At 37.2% G+C, this 22,033-nt stretch overlaps 1 protein-coding gene across 4 annotated transcripts in view; it reads right to left on the reverse strand.

Moving 5' to 3' along the window:
* The window catches only part of PPP2R5C (protein phosphatase 2 regulatory subunit B'gamma), an 80,322-nt gene that overhangs the window by 38,112 nt on the left and 20,177 nt on the right, over positions 1–22,033 (reverse strand). The window contains exon 2 of one of the 4 annotated variants that reach the window (XM_042799086.1): positions 15,065–15,188. The exons of 2 other annotated variants lie outside the window; for them this stretch is intronic. In XM_042799086.1, the coding sequence (XP_042655020.1) occupies positions 15,065–15,158 (94 nt within the window). In that variant the 5' untranslated portion in view covers positions 15,159–15,188. Of the gene's footprint in view, positions 1–15,064; positions 15,364–22,033 lie in introns of those variants that run through there. One more of the 4 variants, XM_009974195.3, reaches the window with a different exon arrangement.

A 22,033-nucleotide genomic window follows, 5' to 3' on the forward strand; every position in this document is an offset into this window, starting at 1 on the left:
GCCAGACATGAAGGCAGAGGGACTACAAAGCACGGGAAAACAGACATAATCTGTCGAAACATGGATTTACCAGAATTAGCACTTTTTCCAGAACTAGTGATCAAGTCCTTAAAAAGACAAGAACATAAGATAATCACGGAAAACTAGAAAGAAAATTTCAAAAGTCTGTCTAACATTTATAAAATTCCATTTTAAATATTTACATTATTTTGAAACAGTTAAATTACTATCCTAATCCAAAGCAAATTTTTTATTGCATTGCTATTATTTGTCCAACTCAGTTTTCACTGATTTTACTGAAATCATGACAGTAATTAACACTATGTAGAGATGAGACTCTCCCAGTTAACAGTATTCTATCCTAATACATGATATTGCAAATAAAAGGGTGGTATAGGGAAGAAGTCTTCCAATTCATGCATGGAAAAGTTTAATTAAAGCTATTACTTCTAGCATCACTTAAACTTGAGGAATACAAGAAAGTACTATAATCTATAATTATATACGACATGCAGTACATTTTATACTATAACTAGCAATCCTGGCAGTGGGAGTTTGGCTGCAGATAACTCAAAGCAGACAAGATATTGCTGTATGCATACTTTGGACTAGAAAGTACATAAAACATACTGCTGTTTATATTGTTTTATTTGGAAGATTATTGATCCTGTAAAAGCATTTATTTGCCAAAAGAAATTCTTAAAACAAGAAAAATGACCACAGTAACAGGAACACTCACGGAAAAACACTGCTTGTATTAGACATAAAAGAACGTGATATATAAACATTTTAAACGGCATAGAGGAGGAACAAACTTCCCCTCTATCTCACTATTGAAGATAAAGGGATGAACATGTAAGCCATGTAAAGTGCCATAAAAGAATGCAAACTTATTAAAAAATAACTGAGCTGTAAGTTTCAGGTCCTTCTCTAATTACCATGTATTATACCTGTAAACATTCCTACAGAGCAGTTCAACAGTTTTGAGGTATTTCTTTTTGAAACACATTTCCTGTCAGAAACAGGACATTAGATGGACTTTCAGTCTGATCTACAACAACAGTGCTCACGATTCCCAAACAACTCCTGATGACTAATTAAAAATATTTTACAGGTGCTTAGAGCTTCTGTAAGACTTAGAAGAAAACACTTACTATTCCAACCAGCTATTATCATAGTAAAGTTATTTTCTTCAAGGCCAGTTAGAAGGTGAGCTGAGAACGGTAGGTGGGTGCAAAAGTGAAGTCCCCAGTCTCAAGCAGCACTTGTGCAGCACACTAAAACTTCCAAAGCATGACCCTCTGTTTGCATCAGCTGGCGTTACACAGCACCATGACACTCAGGAGCGGCCCAGGCATTCAGTGACAGGGGAAATGAGAACCAACTGTAATTACGGGCTATGTCCACTCCTTTGCTTTCAAGGAACTGAGCTGCTGCCAGGAATACCTTTTGGCTGTTCTTCAGATAACAAATTTGTAGTTCAAAATAAAAGCTGCTTTTAATTTCCCGGCATTTGGAGAAACTGCACTGTTCCTAACTGGTGCAGTTTTCACATTCAGTGACATACCTGAAAAAGACTGGCAACCAAAATATGAGAACTACTTGCCTGTATATTGATAGAAAATAAGGTTTGAAAACAGTGCTTGAAGTTATACATATATGGCTTATTTTCTATCCAAAATTCAAAACCAGGCTGCATTTCATTTTATTTTCAAGTAGTTCAATTTTCTGGACATTCAGGTACCCCAGTGGTTTTATTTAAAGAAGTTTTATTTCTAGCAAACAAGTCCTGGTTAGTAGTGAACATTCAAGCTTTACTTTTTCATAAAAGCAATAGCACTGATATTGCTTCTATGTTGATCTGCAGTCTGGACCTAGCCATAACTCCACTTCAGATAAAAAAGGAAGTTATTTCACCTATGACAACTTGTGTGTGAAACTAGTCTTAATCATGATACAGAAAGAGGGAAGGCAGGAGCAAGATGCTGGAATTCATTAAGTAGAAAGGTACACAACATTTAAAATCTTCATTCTCTACATAAAGAAATCTAATCTCTTGGCTAAACTTTCATTCAAATGAGCAGCTTTTCATTGGATTATGAGACTTTTAAAGCAATATATTCTTCCAGTTAATGGAAGAAAAGAAGAAAAAAAGGCTGTTAGAATCAAATGAACCATTATCAGTCTAATTAAACAGCAACAGGAAAAAAAAAAAGCCACCACTCAAAAACCTCACAGCTTAAGAGAGCCTGAAAGAAATGAGAAGCACATGTTTTGTCAGTCCTGGAGTGAAGCTCAAAACAGGTGCTTCAGAACACTAATCCCCTCTGAAAGCTGCTGTAGTTGAGAATCCAGTGCTGAAGGCTATTGCTGGTGGCAGCTATCCCTTAACTACAAGATTACATTGTGGTTTTGAGGATAGACAAACTAAGTAATGACATTTAACTGTCAAAGATTTAAGATGGGAGATTTTAAGGACTAACTGGTAATGAGGTAGACAAAAAAAGCCTGCTGTAATTTTATACTATTTGACTTTTTTTTTTTATGCACTAAACAACCTGAGGCACTGAAATTACGTCCAACAACATCTTTTGCAGGTGTACATCATAAGTCTAATGATGATAGAAGTAGATCAACAGTGAATAATCTGTGTACCTAATTATCTAATGATTTTTCAAAAGTGGACCAACACCACCCTGCACCTAAACTCCTGCTTTACAAAGAGTTTTATCAGAAGTCAATTATTTTCTTAGAAGCCATATGAAATTTTAAAACCCCTTGAGAATATATTTGTAATAGTATTTAAGAGAAATAAAGAATTTTAGACTTTAGTGAAATGTTTAAAAATAGAAAGTGAAGAGTAAAAGTGATAACTGCATAAATACTTTAAAGGCAATGTACCATAAAGAGGAAAACAAGAATGCTTATACAGGAAATGTCAAGTGAAACAATTCGAAATGGGCTTGAGCTAATGAAATAAAAATTCCACCTGAAAATCAGGGAGAAAAAGGACAGGGAGGATAATCAAATAGACAACAGGAAGAAAAACCTGTCTTAAAAAGGTAAGAGAGAAAGCAAACAGACAGAGAGCTCTCAGCAGAGCTTTTAGGCAGGCAAAACTAGTTTTTAAACACGAAGCACTTACTAGAAACCTAAGAGAGAAATCTTCAATTTCCTAGTCGTTACAGTGTACTTGAATCCATTCTCACAGCCTAAACCCAAGCTTATTATGCAACATCTTCAACTGCATTTGAACACTTTAAAGTTGCTTTTAAATATATAGATATCTGTATATCTATAAAAATAACACTCTCTCTGAAAAAATTAAGCTTTACTGTGGTGAGACCAGACTTCAGTTACACTCCAGAACATAAACTCAACTGCGTGGTGTAACCCAGAAGATTTATATTAAGTAAATTGAAGAAACCCACGAACCACTAAATAACACTCAGACACTTGGCTGAAATCAGTATCAGCTAATCAAGCCTAACCATCTGCTATAAGCATAAGTTCTGTTTCCTGAAACACACCCAAACTCCACAATACCACTCACAAGACTGAGTGACTTGCCAATCCATGTTACCTGTCACATATCCATGATAAATATAATTCAGGGAACAATCAACTGCCAAAACATAAACCAACTTGGTTACTTCCCCAAGCACACCAGCCTGCTTCCTCCTCTCCCCATATATATGCAAAACCCTGGGGCTTACTGGTTGCTTTCTACTGGATGGTTCTGAATAACAAGACAGGTGAATTTAATGATAACATTTAGAATAATTATTAATAGATATCACAAGAACTCATTGAAGAATGCCGTAGTCCTGTGTTGGCTTAAAAAGAGATGACAACAGATTACAAAACATGAAGAAAAGCCCTCACTGTTTTCTACAGTCAAACTTCAATGTTTCCCATCCTAATGCAACTGAAAACAAATGCCCAGCCCCCATGCAAGAACCCAGGTTAAGTTACAAGCACAACTGCATGCACCTTCCAGTTTGTCTGAATCTAAAGTTTATTTTTAAATTAACAAAAAACTTCCATAACCTTTCCTTGGTGACAGCACCAAATCAGCTTTCTAAATTCTCCATTCTTTTAAAAATTAGAAATAGGATACGGAATAGGGTAAGTCTTTTGAAAAGTCTATTCACAGGAAGAGTTTTAACAGCTCAGGTAATCGAGCTGAGATGCAAACTAAGGCCCTGAATGGCTGATCAACAATTAAAATGATCCCAAGTCCCCATACAGCATTAGAACTTCCAGCAGTCATTACAAGATATGCAAAAGTATTATCAAATACCATTAGGACTTTTTTGTGGTTTTCTTGGGAACAATTTCTTAATAAATTCTAATAGACAGTAAGTCCCATCCCCTGTGTGTGGGATTTTGTTTGGTTTGGATTTGGTTTTTGGGTTTTGTTTGGGGGGTGGTGGGGTGTGTGTGTGTGTTTGTTGTTGTTTGGTTGTTTTGTGTGTGTGTTTTAATTCCATGAAAAAATCCTACTTCCCAATTCACTGCATAGTTTTCTTAATTTTTTGGCATAAACAACACTTTCATAGTCCCATACACCTGTGAAATTTAGGCACCTTGTGTGATGCGACACAGGATAAAGGAAACACTGAAGTATAACAGCAACAATGTTTTGGGAAGAAGAAATAGAATTTTAGAGCTAGGTCAATGACTTCCTTAGCACCCAATACTGGACACATGCCCATTTCAAAATGTAATAAAATATGTGCTTTCAACATAATCATATTTTAAGAAGATTAAAGATATACCTGCACGTTTTGTCAGGAATTATATGATTAATAATTTTCCATTTAATTAAAAAATCATTCCTGCACAATCCAACATTATTTTTCTCATATTATATTTGTCTGAAAACATGTACATTTCCTTCAAATAGGTGTCTTCAATCTCTGGTCAAACTAATCTTCAGTCTCACAAAGGAATTGTATTAAGAACAGAAACTGCGCCTATTAGCAACACTGTCCCTAGCAGAGTATGTTGCTTAGCTGCCAGAAAAGCCAATATTTTGCTGATAATTTGCACCAAAGTTCCACGCCTCTCACACAGAACAGAGTGGAGAATTTCGTTACATAATACATTTAAATGGGAGTCTCCAACAAATCTGTAAATTTACAGGTCACAAACAAGTTGATTAGCTTTATTAGCTAGGAACCCAAGACTGACCTGCTACTGCACATCCACAAGCCCTCAACATGCTTAGACATCTCACTCCCAACACATCTTTCAAATTATTATTTTATTTACAATTTTTTTTAAACAGAAGATTCAGATGTGCAATGACAGTAATTTATTTTAATTTCTTCCATTTAAAAGTAAGCTTTAGGATTCTTTATCCCTTAAACTACATTAATGAATACTGAGTTTCCAATACGAGGGAGTGAGAAAAGTTATGCGGTGAAGTATATGCTCAAAATTTTACTTGAGAGAGCACGTGTTTATTCTGATTAAAAGGTCAGCAAGATCTAAATTTCCTAATGGGATAAGAGTAACACACTTTTTAGAGCATGCAAATAACTTTAACAGTCCTCAAAAAAAAAAAACCAAACCCCCTGTGCGTCACTTTCTGGATTTTAAGATACATTATATAAAAGATTGGATGTATCAGGAGCAAAATATATTAAAATATTCTGGGAATAGGTTAGAAGAAGGATTCTGGTGTTAAGGCTAGTTATAATTTGTTTGGAAAACAGTTTTGAATAAAAACTTATTACACCCAAAGGACAGACAACACACTTTTTCCTTATACTAATTATGGGATTTCAAACTTTGATCAATTTTGTTCCAGTTTTCTTTCCAACATGGCTTAAAAGAACGTAGGACACCTCTGGAACACTGACATTGTTATGCTTTCATTTTAAATACAAAAGCAATATGGGAATTAGGTTCTAGAGGCTGTGTGAAGCCACACAGCTGGCAGCTTTACTCCAAAAATGTAAATTAAAAACCTTCCATAAAGCTCCTCAAAATGGAAAAGTGTTTCAAATTAGTAGACTGCGACAAAAAACTATAAAAGTCCCAAATCAGTAATTTTTACTTCATTTTTACATCTTTTACATTTCATGTATCTTTTCTTTATGTAACAAAGACGACATTACTTCATAAATTTCACATAATTATCAGTAACAAAAGCAATTAAGAAAACTGACATAAAACTTTCACTTCCACTAGTGATAACAATCCAGAGTCAGACCCCACTCCTAATCTGAACTGCATTTGAAAAAGAAAACTTAATGGCAAGTTACAGCAGAAATGGGACTACATGATTTCTACGTGCATTAAATGGAACTGGTTAAAAGAGGTGCAGACATGGCTTTAAAATCTCACACACTCAGCATCATTTAACTCAAGTTTTGTCACTTGAGACACAAGCATGCACCAGAAGCCAAGCACCGGTTCTGTTAGGCTGACAAGACTGATTTCACAGACACGGGGTGTTTACCACTGGTGTAAAGGTTAGAACATAAAAGCCAGCTCCACTGGAGAATCATCTTGTCTGCATGTGATCTAAATATTCCTGTATCTATTAAATTTTGCTGGTGGTCACTTAATCTGCATTATTTACAATGCAGTTTCAAGTAGCTAACAGTATTTGACAGCACATGGAGAGCATTTAGCTGACTCTACAGAAGTTTAAATTAATTATGAAAAGCTTTGAACAGGAATAGAAATAAAAATTTTCCTCAGAAACAGACGACACTGAATTTTAATCTTAAAATATATTTCATAGCAACAATCACAAACCAGAATATTTGTGATAGATGAATAAAAATTGGAGAAAATATTAATTTACACTAGTATAATTTTGCTTCCTTGAAAGGGTGTGCAAATTACACCATGAGTCAGTAAATGCAACTTAAAAATTCCAGCTGACTATCTTCCTATAATTTCACGGAATTTTCAGCTCAACAAAAAGTTCCCTCCAGACATTCTAGAGATTTTAAGTACAGTGTGAATACTTAACATCCTCATTGTTTCCACCAGCACGAGTTATACATACGCTCTTCATATAGGCAAAGGATGTATACAGAGGTAAAACCAAGCCAAAGTGAAGTAAGACATATGACAGAGTAAAAGCAGCAATTAAGTAAAATATGTCCTCCAATACAAAGTGATGCACAGTAAGTAGAGAGTTAATAAGCATGTCACCATGTTAAATGCAGCAGGAGTGATAACTAAGCAATGTCCATTAAACCTAGTCTTGGTCAAGTACTAAAAATACTCTGCACAAGTTGCTTCAGTATATGCCAGTAAAAAAACATCAGTCTATGTCTGGTTATGTATGGATGCCCTTCAAAAAAAGAAAATCAAAATCATACAAGAGACAATACAGTAATACAGTCATTTGTGCCAATACCAGTCCTTTGACAATTCAGTTTATTATTTAATACTCACTGACTAAACATAACACAATCCTACAGGATCATTAACTGCTGCTGGTTCCTGAAGAAGATGGGTCTCATTTCTCCTTCTCCAGGCAACACTTTTAGAAAGGAACAGTGGATGGGTTTCAAAGCTAACGATTCAGTGTACAACTGGTTAAGCAATGCTAAAGAGCAGCAGTGGCTGAGAACTTGCTATGAGGACATAGGAAACTTTTCGCGAGATGGATGACTATGAGCTCCAGGTGTCAGGCCAAGCACCAGTGAAGTTTGGGTGGCTTGGTAGGAATGCACAGGTATCAGCCCAAACACACAGGTAGTTCTCACCCCGTCAGGTTATCCAATTATAATTGGCTCATACAGGAGAAAATGGAATAACAGGTATTTTTATCTCATTTAAATCTCAGCTGAGGTTTATCCATTTGATCGAAAACCAGCACCAACTATGACCCACAAAAAAGACAGATGATGTGAGCCAGCCATGGGAAATCCCACTTACTGGGTTAGCAGGGGTGAAAAATGTTTTTATGGTCTTTTGCACAGGAATATCTCTACAAAAGTAAAAACAAACCTGCAATTTTACAAGTAGCTATAATATTTTGATTTAAATTCACTGAAAGAGAATTAGCATGATTCATCACTGTGATGGAAGCATCTCTGAAGAAAATTATTATGATGTCTACTCTAGGTACCTTTCTTCCCAGGAAGGTTTTACTCCTCACAACAAAGTGTCACTGTACCTTAAACGTTTATGAAATTTAAATGTGTTGAAGGATTAAAGAAAATTAATATTTAATATTTAAATAAGCATACATGCTCAGACCTGTTAAATTCATCATCAAAAATACCTACTTAAGTGGCAAATGCAAGATATGTATGAAGGTGAAGATTATAATTATAAAGAAAATACAGAAGAATAAACCAGATTCATTTTTGACTGCAATATACACTAACAGCAAAAAACCCCAGTCACATGAAAGGTGACTTTGAGATTTTTAGATATGCTTTTATGATCAGCATAGGCCAGATTCAGACTATAATAAAGCATTAACACTCCAAACAAAGGCAAACAGAGCACATGTAAAGGAAATTACGCTTGAAATTTATCAAGTTCTTGGAGAGTATTAGAAAGTTGGTAAATGACAGTGATCTCTGGATTTTTAGACTTTAAACATAATGTTTTTATAATGCGGGAAGACCACCAGAAACATCTTGTAATGATCTGTGGTAAAAATTACACTGTTCAACATTTTCATAAACACCACAGAAGATGAATAGCAAGGCCACAGTTTGTTAATGCCATATTCATTGTCAGTTTAAAGCTTGTTAAAAAGAGCTACAGAAAAATCTCACAATACTGAGCAAGTTAATTAGATCTATTAGATCTTTCCAAAAGCTGATAAATATAAAGAAATGGGGGTGAAATAGCTGACTGTGTGCATTTAGAAGCTTTAGCTTCAGAAGATACTTTTATAGTTATGGATATTCTGTAAAAACACATACCTGCCCCACAATTTTTTTTACTACTGCAAAGCTCCTAACAGAATATTAAGAAATGAACAAAACATCCTTTTATTGTGCCAATATTTCTAATACTGCATGCAGTTCCAGTCACCCATCCTTAACAGTTTGAAAAAACATGGTAAGAACCCCTTAGAACATCGTAACACCAAAAAGTGAGTTAACACAGAGGTGAAAATACTAACAGGCATGCTGGCACCAAACGTACGAAAAAGTCCGCCTTAGTAACCAAAGGGAAAAGAAAAAAATAAAATAGTTTACTATAAGATTATTGCTGTTTTAATTTTTTAAAAGAATACTAAAATTGCTGTTGTAGTATTTTTATGTGACAGTCAGGCAAGTCATTTTTTGGTTCCACATGCAACAGAAAATGACAGAATCATAGAATAATTTTCACCAGAAGGGACTGTTTCATTTCTGCTAGTCTAATCCTCTACTCAAAGCACAGCAAGCTGGATAAACCTGGCTGCTCGTGGCACTGTCCAGTCAAGTTTTGAGTATCTCCAAGCACAGCGATTTCACAGCCCCTTTTGGAATCTTGTTCTAGTGTTTAACCATTTTTATGGTGAAAGTTTGTTCTCTTTGTAGACAATTGCAAAAAAAAAAAAACAAAAAAGTTGTGCTGCAACTCCTTTTGGCTCCTTCTCGCTCAGCCACTGTGGACCTCTGAGAAGAGCCTGGCTCTGTCCTCTGTAACCTCCCATCAGCCAGTCAAAGACAAGATCTCCCCCCAGCCTTCCCTCTCTCAGGCCAAACCAACCCAGTTCTTTCAGCCTCCTTTTGTACATCATGAGATTAATGGCTACTGTTCTGCATGCTGAATTTGGTCCATATTACTTCTGAAGTGTGAGTTTTGGCCTCTGCTTCCCATTTAATTACAAAACGGATAGTTAGTTAGTTTGGGGTTTGTTTTACCTCAGAAACAATTCCTGCAAAGCAAGAGCCTTTGTGATTTTTAGCAAGTACGGTTAGACAAAAGTATCTTCAGGTCAATGATTTTTCAAGAAAAAGAAACACATGCTGGGTTCTTTCTAAAGGAAAGTGTCAAGCTTTTCTCCTTTAAGAAATAAATGACTTCAGGTTTAAATGCAATATGCAGCTCACTTAGAAGTTGTTTCCTATGTTTACACATTGTCAAAAGGGACTTGACCTTTCATAGCCAAGTATGAAAACATAAAGTAAGTGGAAATGCACCTTGCAATAGCTAGATAGCACTTGGTCGCTGTAAGAACCAGCTGCAGGATCAAAGATGGCCCAACCTCAGGGAGAACACCACTGGCAGGTGCTTGATGCTATGTGAGTACATGAGCCAACAGAACAATGATCTTCTACCACACTGACAAACATTCAAATTTCTATCTAAATACTCAGATATTTATATTACAAAAAAAAAATACCACTGACATTTTCAGCTCTGTAGAAAAGCACTATGTGAAGATGGACTATGAACTACCTTCCATGATCCCTTGCTCAAGATTAATACGCACATGGAGCACACAAAAAGAATGGACAAAGTTAACATCACTTCTATCTTCTTTGAAAAAAAGTCAAAGTATCCTTCACAAAATCTAAAGCAACTTAAATGATAAGTTTGAACGTGTCCAAAAGAAAATTTTCTGCTCTGGAAGGCAGAGGAGAAGAATGGACAATGAGATATTTGAAACAGGCTATGGCCAACAGGAAGCATCAGTTTGAGTTAACATAGTATCAGGGTGTTCTCACCCTCCTTCCCACACAACTTTCAGTATGTCTTGCAAAACATCTTGACAATTTTTGAAAACCACGAACAGACATTACTAACCCTAGCCAGTCAGCAACTAATCCACTAAAGTAACTTCTATATTCTGATAATTCTGACATTGCAGATCAGAGCAGAGTTTTACATATATTTTGTTCAAATATCTGTGTTTTGAGTTCAGAAAACCACTGGCATTCAGGCTACTTCTATGTACTGATTTATCTTAACAGCACTGAACTGTATTCCTAATGAAAAACGTCTGCCCCCCCAAGGAATAAACATTTATAATCTGCTCTACAGAATGAATTACAATTATTTTCTACCTGTAACTGCACTCTGTACAACAGCTACAGTTTCCAGCAAGACAACTTACAACACTAAATATTAACTGGTAACTGAAGTTTGTCCTAATTCACACTGCTTTTACAGCTGCCTTCTTTGCTTGAAGTACCGAGGTGGAAATCAAAAGGTCCCGATTCCTTCCCCCAGACTTCATCTCATTTATGTGGATCTTCCTGTCAGGGCCCTGAGAGCGCTTCCATCACCACAGGCGTTTAGCTGCCGGAAGGGCTCCATAATGAAAAAGATGCATCTTGAAAATACCATCCAGCTCTGCTTTTCTCCTTGTTGGAAAAATCTTAAATTCATAATACCTAATAACTCTCTCCTCTAGGATGTCCTAATGTCACCTTCACAGCTAGTGATGTGTCTATGCACAAAGGTCCTAAAGGAGTCTTCCATGCAGATATCCCACCATCAGTTGCTTTGGCTCCACCATTTGTTTCACAGCCAGGTACAAGCTCAAGTCTCTATCCAGGATCACAAATCACAGGAGTTATTCCATGGCCATGGAAGCTTTGGATCATTCCAATACAAGGCAAGTTTTATGTTCACCATGATAACCAATGACAAGCAGCTCAGCTGACCATTATGCATTATCTTTGTACTCTAGAAAGATCAGCGCAGCTGTATAACTTGGATCTCCTGGAAAGCCTGTTGCAGGTGGAATGACCAAGGGCTCACTACCCCAGCAGGCCAAACACGCTCACTGAGCCAGTGCTTTCATCACAAGCAAATAACATACAGTAATGGCTCTACGCCATTTGCGTTCACTATGGATTAGGCTCTTGGTGCTTGGTATTTTTCAACAACGGGTCCAAAGTCATCTTCTGCAGACCTGATTTCTACACATTCATCTTGAACAACTGCCAACAGTCTATGGTTGTGACAAAGGGCATAGTCTCACAGTACCTAAATGAAGAAAGGAGAGCAGGTGTACTGACAGTGATCAGGGTCAGCCAACAGTCCAGTGGTTGCTGAACCAACCCACAGTGAAGAGGCACACCAAGCCAGACAGTTAACATGCCAGGATCCAGATCAGTGAGGTACGTGGCTGGACAGCCACAAAGCTGCAGCCTAGCTGAGGCAACGACTAAGGCCAAGGGCCTGTGCTTGAAGCCAACTTCTGAGTCAAAGGGGAACCCCAACAAGACTTCCCAAACCTCTTTCAACAGCTGTCTGACTCAAGATTCCATGACTGCACCATATCCAATATGACCTTGAGCACCCACAGCAAAATGAACTGGTGGAGGACAGGGTATTTGGGGCCCTGACACCTCCTATCCTACAAGTACCTACAGCTCCTCCTTATTGGTGATGGTGCAGATACCAGTAACAGCAGTCAACAGAACTCTGACATCCTTCTTTCCTATTCACAAGGCTGGTAACAATTTAAAAACCACCTGCATCTATTTTTCCAACTGTGTTGTTTTGGCAAAGCTGTAAGTAGCCCAGACAATAAAGCTGACAGCAGTTCAGGAGGGGCAGGAGGAAAGGGAGCAAACTCCCACCCCACGCCAAATCAGAAGATTTTGATTTTATTCTGTAAACATTACACACTCCATATGATCCAGGTACAGAAAGTGCTTTAGAATTAACTTTAAAAGCAAGACTGCAATTTTTATTTTCAAAGAAGTCCTGATAGTGTAGTTCACAAGGCTTGATCTTTTTTAAAAAAAAAAAATCTGTGAATGCCAAATATGGTAGCTACAATATAAGGGTAAAATAAAATGCAATACACCATCTCAAAATTTTTAGTTTAAAGATTATATGAAATTGGTGATGAAGCAGTATCTTATCTATTACAAACTATACCTACCCAAAAGAACTAAGGGGCTCGTGCCCTCCCTCCACCTTCTGACACTGAAGTTTTAGCTCTTATAGCTGCAGAGAGGCATACCTCTAGTGGCAATGTAATCTTTTACTGAATGATGTAAAAGGACAAGTGTAAAAGCAGCACAGATTGGGGCAAACCGTAAATATGTGTCATTAGGCTTCAGAGTTACCAGTTAACTTTTACCGCTACTAATTTTATATGTATTGTTCTGACATTTTAGAGGCAGAGCAGTATTGGTAACATCAGAGCAGCTAGTGAGATGATGTATACACAAACCCAAAAAGTAACTTCTGTATACATGTATGTATGGAAGGTGTTTTTCTCCTCCCACTGTCGAGAAACATCTCTGGGGTATTATACCAGAGACCCATCTTATTTCTTACCACCTGAAAAATGCAAAACAATCTCCCAATTATTCCTTAATTGCTTACAAGAAAGTCCACTCTCATCACCCATTAAAAAAAACAAAAAAAAAAAACAAAAAAAAATAAAAAAAAACAAAGCACAACACCCAACAAACCAAACCACAAAACCCCTTAACCTGTACTTTACTACTGTATTATCCAGTGCCCCAAAAATGTAGGTCTTAGGAAAGTAAATTCCCGAACAGTTTCTTAAAAGCTGCTGTTTCCACAATTACGTATTTAATTGGAGCAACAACAGGGATAACTCACTGACAAGAACCTTGTTAATGTATTGAGACAAAGAATTATTCAGGTTCATCGTTTGAACATTTATCATTCTAATTCCAACCTTGGTTTGTTTTCCTGACTTGCACCTTTAAAAGATGGTGCTTCTCTCCTTCCAAAAGGTAGCATCTCTCAGAGAATTAAGGTGAGTTGTGCAGAGTGACAAGCAAAGGCCTGTCTACAGGCAGTTGCGTTTATATTCCCTTGACAACAAGCAGTCCCTATTCTAACTCAAGGGAATTTCATTGCATTTCCCCCCACTCACAGATCAAAATTAGAGCCTTCTAGAATACATCCAGTCCCACTTCAGACAGAAGGGTATGACTCTTTTAAAAAGGTAAAGAGCAACCATGATTTCTTAATACATGAAGACGAGTGCTACTGCTTAAAGGAGCAGGCATCTGAACAGTTGGGCTTTTTTTAAACTTTTAAAGCAAAATTTTTTCAGTGTTTTAAATATTAATGAAAAAATATTTAGTTCAGTACTAACGTCTAGCCCACACCAGTGAAGGCTGAGAAGCAGAGGTAATTAAGGCCGCTATAAGCTGTTTCTTGCATATAAATGCCATTGTTCAAAGTGTGCTGAGCCCAGCTAATATATGTTCTGCTTTCATAAAAAGTTCTAAAGCAAAACCACCTTAAGGAAGATTTAAAAACAAAAACAAACAAACAAAAAAGAAAAACCCCAAAAAACCCACTTTGGTTGGTTAACAGCCAGATAAAAATACACAAAAAAACCCCTCATAACAATGCAAAATGTTACTAACTGCAAAAATACAGAACAAAAGATATGCACTCAAGTAATACACAGAAGTGTCATACCAACATGTGTTTTCCCAATGAATTATATAAAATGCAGGTTTGCAAGGCACTAATTCCATAAATCGAAAAGAACATATTCTGTGCAGAAATTCAACATTCAGAACCGCACAAAAGCAATAGGCACATAAGAGCTTGCTTGTTAAAGTTGAACCGTATCTCTTCTAGGAATGCTCTCTGAATACATAAAATATATTTTCATAATAAACGTCACATCTCTTCCCTTCTTTCCTTCTCAACACCACTTCCAATTCTTTTACAATCTCCCACGGGTTTTAAAGGAGCTCTATCTGAACGGTTCACACAAAAAAGGCTTCGATGCACACCAAACGTTTGCCCTTATTCTATAGAAACTGTATAGCGGTAACTTGGCTCTTCCCTCCCCCCACTCAGCCAGTACCTTTCTGGGGTAGTGACTTCACATCCTTTGACATCAGCACAGCTTGAAAGGGGGATGGGAGAGTTACGGCAGAAAGCAGCAAAACCTGCTTTTAACTATGTATGCAATGCCTCTGCGAATTCTTCAATCTCCCCAAAACGCATTTAACAGAAAACGGGTTTCAGCCTCCCCCGGTTTTGTCGCGGCTGTAACAAACCGAAAGGGACTGGGCTACAAAGGGCTTCCTGCTCCGCTGATCGGAGCGCCACAATAGCCATTTCTGAGCTCGGCAGAGGGTCGCGGCTCACTCGCGCACGCACAATAACTCACCTCTGATATGCAAAAGGGCCACGGGCTGGAACGGCCCATTGGAATTGGCTGCGTCAACCACCATCCTGCTGCCAGCTCTGTTACATGTCAACATCTAGGCTCCAGCAGGCAAGACAGTGTATTCCTTAAGGCAAGAAACCAGCCTCCATTTTAGTTTAAAAAAAGACAGAAACTGAAGCGCTCCTCAGCTGGAGGGAACTGGCTAGTTAGTGATGTCAGCGGGCGGGAGGAGCCCCATTGGCTAACGGCAGCAACTTCAAATGACACCGAGGAGGCCGCAAATGAGCGGAGCCCGGTGCGGGGCCGCCGCTGCGCCCTGCGCCCCCCCCGCGGCCGGGCCCGCGCCCCGCGCCCCCCGCGGCCCGGCCCGGCCCGGCCCCGCCGCCGCCTTTGTTCTGCGGGCCAGGGCCGGCCGGCCGCTGCGCCCCCCCCCCCCCCGCAGTACTCAGTGCGCACCTGCTAAAAAGAGCACACGCGTTTACTTATTTTTTTGTTGTTGTTTCTTTCCTGAAAAAGCCAAAAGCGCAACCTTTCCTTCAGTAAGGTTGCCACGAATTACAGAACGGGAGTTCAACTTAACCGTGGAAAAACACAGCGTCAAGGGCAACTAAGCTACAACTCGGGCTTTCAAGAGCCATATTAAAAGGTAGTTCACAGTAAGATGCACGTCTTTGAATTACAATCATCGATGATGAGGTTTTGTATTTATGAATCACTATTCTCATGAAGTTTTTTAAAACGGGTATTAATAAAAACATAGGGCATTCAGGCGATGAAAACCTCGTGTTTCACACTCATTTGAATACCACTTTCAATCTAGAAATTGACCTAAGTTTATGTTGTTAAACTTGGATATTGCAAAACTCAGGTTTTAATTTCTAGAAAGTTCAGTAATTATTATTACTATTAAAAAACTAAAGTATTGCAGCACTAAGAACCAATATATAGGCATATGAAAACAGTTTTGCTGCGTAATCCCAGAAATACAAAACAAGTACAGCATAACAATTTATAAACTTTAAATTAAATTATTGAAGGTATTTGTTCCAAAACTGCAAGCAACCTTTTCTTCATCATATGGGACCTGCACATTTATTTTTACAATGAGCTATTTGAAGGACCATTTTGTTTCCTAGGTATCGCACCTCTGGTAGTGATGTTCAGAGAAAGAGGTAACATTATACTTGTACCATCTCCAAATCTGTGCTTGTCCCCAAATACTATTTGCACCAGTATGCCACCATTACATATTTAAATTACTTGATCTATGACACTGTCCTCACTTGTATCTGCTCAAAAAAGGAATACATCAAAAAAAAGAGGAAGAGACTTTTCTATTAGGTAATTTGCTGATGAAAATTTGTAACAAAAACAAATTATAGGGCATATGCATACCTGGTTAGAAAAATTGTACCACATTACAATAATACACTGTCAAAGGTGAGCTAGAGCTGTACTGCATATTAATCAATTGTATGAAGGGAAAAGACTAAATGGGATATAAAATGAAGAATATTACCCATAGGACACATGAAGAAATTAACTGGATTTACTGATTGCTGACAAAGTCTGGTTTGAAGTAGTACATCCTGGGTGTCACAGTTGAAGAAGGATGTAAATCGATGAGAAAGCCCAAAGACAACGAAACTAGAGAATATTACTTAGTTAAAAAATAATAAAAGCTGCTTGTTTGGTGTGGGTTCCTTTTTTTTTTTTTTTTTTTGTGTGTGTGCGCTTTTTTGTTGTTGTTTGTTTGTTGGGTTTTGTTTGTTTGTTTTTTCCTGGTTGGGTTTTTTGTTGTTGTGCTTTTTTTTTTTCCCCTCTTTAATAGAAAGGACTAGAGAATATTTAAGTATTTTAAAGAGTAATTATGGAGATGGAAGGAATTAGTTTTTCTACATTCACTATGGACCGTACATTCCTCCTACAGAGATGATTAGGTTAGATATTAAATGAAACCCTCTCGCAATTTTAAAAATGGCCAAACATAATGAGTGATAAAAATGTAGATGAACCTACTTTTGAGAACATCAAAATGGACTACGTAAACTTCTGATGCCTTTTTAAACCTTTTCCCTAAGACTACAAAGATTCAAATCATTTGTCCTTTCAGTCTAGGTAAAACCAGGGGAGGCACATTCTGAAAAATGTCAGGTTTTCTGTCTGTATATCCCTTGGGTATACCTTAGATGGGGAGATTTAGTGTTACAAAACAAAAAGCTACCATAGAGATATACCTTTAACAAAACTAGATTTAAAAACAACACTGACCTCAAAGTTTTCTGCAAGATCTTGATGGATGAAGGAGAAAACTGAAGAACTCGGATAATTTTTTGCAACATTTTCACATGTGGAATTTTGTAATCAAATTCTGTTTCTCTTCCCCATTTAAAGTACAATTGGACTGTTCAATAGTGATAAACTACAGTATGAAACAGCAAAAATTAGGTTTAAAATTCCAGTTCATCTGGTAATCACATCTTCAAGAGGTACCTGCTCTCTCTCTCCTCCTCTCTACTTGTGTCTTTGCTTTAATGATTAACTGCTGCTTCTGCCTCTTTGAAACTCCCTGCAAAGATTAAAATGGCTATGAAGCCTGCTGGTCCATCAGCACACAACTTTACTGTACTAGAACACAACAGAGCAAAAATGACGTGTTACTTTTATTACAGTGCCATTTCATACGTAAGCATGGCTTGAATAGTTGGAGGTTCATTAGCAAATTTTAGGTAATGGTTTAGAAGTCAACCCCCTACACTGTTGTTCACTAAAGACAGTAAATGTGACATTTGCAGCATTAGCATTGGCAGAAAACTCGGTCACATTCAAGTAAGTTTTCTCTAAGATACACATATCCCATTTACTTTTCTTCCTCTTTGCAGAACTGTGTTACACGAGGCCAGTACTTAGTAAGCTACCACGAAACTGGTTCAAACAGCCATAATTCAGTATGTTCCGGGTGTGCTTCTGACAGTACACTAACAGAGCTGAAGAACTTCAAACCTTTTAACACCTTTTGCTTGTTAACAAAATCTGGTATCTTCTCATCAGTTGTGTAGATTGAGAGGTGCATTCTGCCCCAGAGGTCTGTATACCCTCCCTTTGTTTCAACCTTAAAGTATTTGATTTGCCAAAGGAAAATATTTACTTAAGTTGAATTATTTTGAGCAACTTAATTTGAGAAAAAAAATGCAAAGAAAATTGAATTAGGAATTGACTGACTAATAGGGAAGGAAAGAATATTAGTGCAAGTGGTATGGAGCTGATGAATATCAATGGAAGGAATAAGAGGTTATTTGAACAAATCTATGAAGATACTTCTGTTGCCAGAAAAATCAAAAACCATATTAACTTTGGTGACCCATTTTTAGAATTAAATGGATAAAAAAGCATATTGACAGTATAGGAAAACTGTAGCTATTACATGTTTCCTTTGAACCCTGCTCATCATTTCTAACTTCCTCATGAGAGGAATTAAAGAAAATCCTATAAAGTTCTCGGGATATAATTAAATGTGTTACATTTAGGATCCAGCATTATAGCTGGTGAATTCTCTTTATACCAGGAGGCTATGTAGTATTTCTTTCAAAACAAACACTCCATTTGGGTTGTGATTTAAAAAACAACCAACCAACACCCCCCACCACCCCCAATTCACCTGCCCAAAGGTTGCCTTGATTTCTATTCTGAACAAGCTACTATTCTGAGAGTGACAGAATCAACAACATAATTAAAATTGGATGAACTTCTATTTACATGAAGACACCTTGGACAAAGTTGGTTACCTCTTAGACTATATAAGCGGTTTTCATTTGTTGATTGAGGGAGGAGGGGCTATTTAGTCTGAATTCTGAGGTAACTAAAGGCAAAATTCTACAACTGCTGAAGTTGCTATTCCTCAGCAACCTAAACCAGCCTTAGCTGCAGACTACTTCAGTCCCCTTCCTGAATTTCCCTCTGCTTTATTTTGCTCTCATCTGCTTCTGCGGTCACGAGACCCACAGTTGAGTTGGTTTAGTCCACTAATTCAACAGAAAGCCACTTTACTGTCAGGTTGGTATTTCTGTTACATTAGACAGTGTGCCATGGCAGCCTAAACTGAGCCAAGTGGGTATGAGTGACTGCTGCAATCCTACCTCTTCTGAGGCACATGTGTTCAACCCTCTGAAATGGCTGTACCAGGGCTTGTGCAGCTGCATGGTTGAACCAGATTAGGAAACTGAGCAGAGTTAAAATGAGAAGGAAAAGGGGGACTTTAAGCTATGTTGATTCCATTATCTCGTTCACCAGATAGCTACCCAAAAAAGGGATGGGAATAAAAATGACTTGCCTTTACTGGTAGGACCAATAGTAATTTACTTTTTTTCCCTCCAATTGAAGCCTAAGCAAAACTTACAAGTCTCACAAATTATGTCAGGTTACAGAAAATAAGGGTCTCTTCACAACCCTGAACAATGAGTTACTTGAACAAAATAACTTTGTTTCAGGGGAGAAAAGGCACTGGATACTGCACATTCTGGAGGAGAAACCACAGCAATAGGAAGGATACTGGGCTTCTCCTACAATGTTCTAACTCAATTTCAGAGGACAGCCAAGAAGAAATTATTCCAGGAAACAGAGGCAGTAAAATGTAATACCTACCTCTCAAAAAGAAAAAAAACCTTACCTGGAAAAATGAAAGAGGTATGGACTATCATTTGGCTTCCTTAATAAATTCCTAAGACTGAAGCATGGTAAAAGATAGTATTCTACCTTCCACATTGAGAAACTGATAATATTTACTCCTTGTAGTACATGAAAAACTGATTAAAAGTGAAATCAGCAAACACCTGCCTGTGATTGGATTTGTCTCTATCTGGATTTCCTAATATTTGCATGGTCACTGTAGTGCACAGACTCAGTACTGCCAAGTTTTCCTTCAGCCAATAAAACCTCAAAAGGTTTTATAAGTAGGGGGTGGGATGGGGAAATCAGTAGTTCTGTTGAGTTCAGAAAGCTGTACAACACAAAAATCATTAGTTACCTTAAAAGAAATATATTTAAAGAATAGCATCTGGTACAAAAACATATTTCCCAGAGCAGGTTGCAGAAGCTCATTTCAAGTATTGGCACGCTATTTTAAACCAAGCCCAGAATAAAATCTAACGTACACTATCAAACTCACTCAGCAGGGCCAATCTGTGGCCCTATTACATAGGTCACGTGTCATTTTCAAAAAATGAAGCATAAAAGATTACATTTAAGAGTAAAAACTTGAGTTATCCAGCAAACACTGACTTATATTTACATGTATAAATATTGCATTCAATGTTTGATCAGTAGAGGTCTTCTGAAGGGAGAAGTTCAGTGCAGCAGCAAAACTGTTTAGGTCTGATTATAATGAAGACCTGTGCAATGGAACAAAATGTTCTTCTTGTAAACAAGGACATAATGAAAGTTTAAGACAGATCTAAACTCTGAATTCAGAGACAGGTTAGAATCTAGAAAATAAGACAATACCACATTTTAAATCCTGTTTTTATGGATTCTATCCAAGCTTCAGTGGAAACAAGTTTGGTAGGAAATGCTGCCAATGACAGATGTAGAGCATTCTTCCAACACTTTCAGCTGCTGACTAATGAGTAGGTGTTTGATAGGGCAGTTGAAATGAAAAATGGCTCATTAATCCAAGCCTATGATTTCATGTAAAGCTAGCTAAAGAAAAAAAAAAATTCACACACTCAAAGTATTTTTCTCTATAACCCTTTTTTAGTAGTTATTCACTAACTAGCTATCATGTTTCTTAATCTTTAAAGTGTTACATAGTAATCAAGACTGGAGAACTACTAAATAGTTTAATATTAATGATTATTAAATCATTTGATAGATCAGACTTTCACATATGAACACCAAACAACTGCCAGGTTTTGCATTAAGTGTATATGCCTACCACACACACATTTTAATATTTCTTCTAAACATTTAAAAGAAAAAATACAGGAAAGTCTGTTTATGCAACACTATGATAATGTTTTTAACATCAAAGTTCAAAGACAAAGTTACTAAATTAACATGGCAAAGAAAGACTTCACAGTTCTTTCACATGATACAATGCATACACTCACTGACACCTAACCGTACTGATACAAGATAGAGTGAGATTCTGCAGTATTTTCCATCATGGACTTTTTGTGTCAATAAATTCAATACAATATTGGGCTGCCAAAAATACTATAAAAGCATGAATGCAGCCAGTACCAGAAGGATAGCACTTAGCATACCGAGTTAATCCAATGTAGTTCATTTACAAGGCAGAAGAACATCATCTGTTTCACAAAACCATATTCATCGATGTCTTGCATGAGAATTGATTTGTTTTGCCTTTTAAATGAATTACATATTAAGGCAAATTATCTTTTATAGTAGCATTATCTTGCTTAATCTATCATCTTTGCATAAAATAATTTTAGCTAAACAGTGATGCTACCACCTTGCAGCTGGACAAAATTCCTTAATTGCCATGCACACACACAAGAAGCATGATTAAACTGGAAAGGCCGAAGTACCGCACCTTTGTTCTCTACTTGATTTACAACTGACAGGAGTAGGTTTGTGATGAAAGTGCCATTAAACATTGAGATCTCCAGTCCCAACAGCTTATGAGAAAAAGTGCTCCTCAAAACACCAAAGTAGTCCATTATTGCTATGATTCCCCAAAACTCAATTATATTACATATATCCAAGTCAGTCTCTCTCGTATCATGAAAATAGGTGCTAGTTTTGAATGACAGGTAATGCTCTGCTTGAGTTTGAACTTACCCTGATACAAGTTTGTGGAAATTATCAACATATATGGTTGAATTTCTCTGTATCACTGAGAACAATAGTTGATTTGCTTTCTAATTTACCTTGATATCAGCTTTGCTTACTTATCTGTAATCTACAGTTGAGAGAAACACGAAACCACTTTACATTTCTGATTTTTTGAGA

Source organism: Tyto alba, unplaced genomic scaffold, assembly GCF_018691265.1.
Source record: "Tyto alba isolate M040663 unplaced genomic scaffold, T.alba_DEE_v4.0 Super-Scaffold_29, whole genome shotgun sequence".
Lineage (NCBI taxonomy): Eukaryota > Metazoa > Chordata > Aves > Strigiformes > Tytonidae > Tyto > Tyto alba.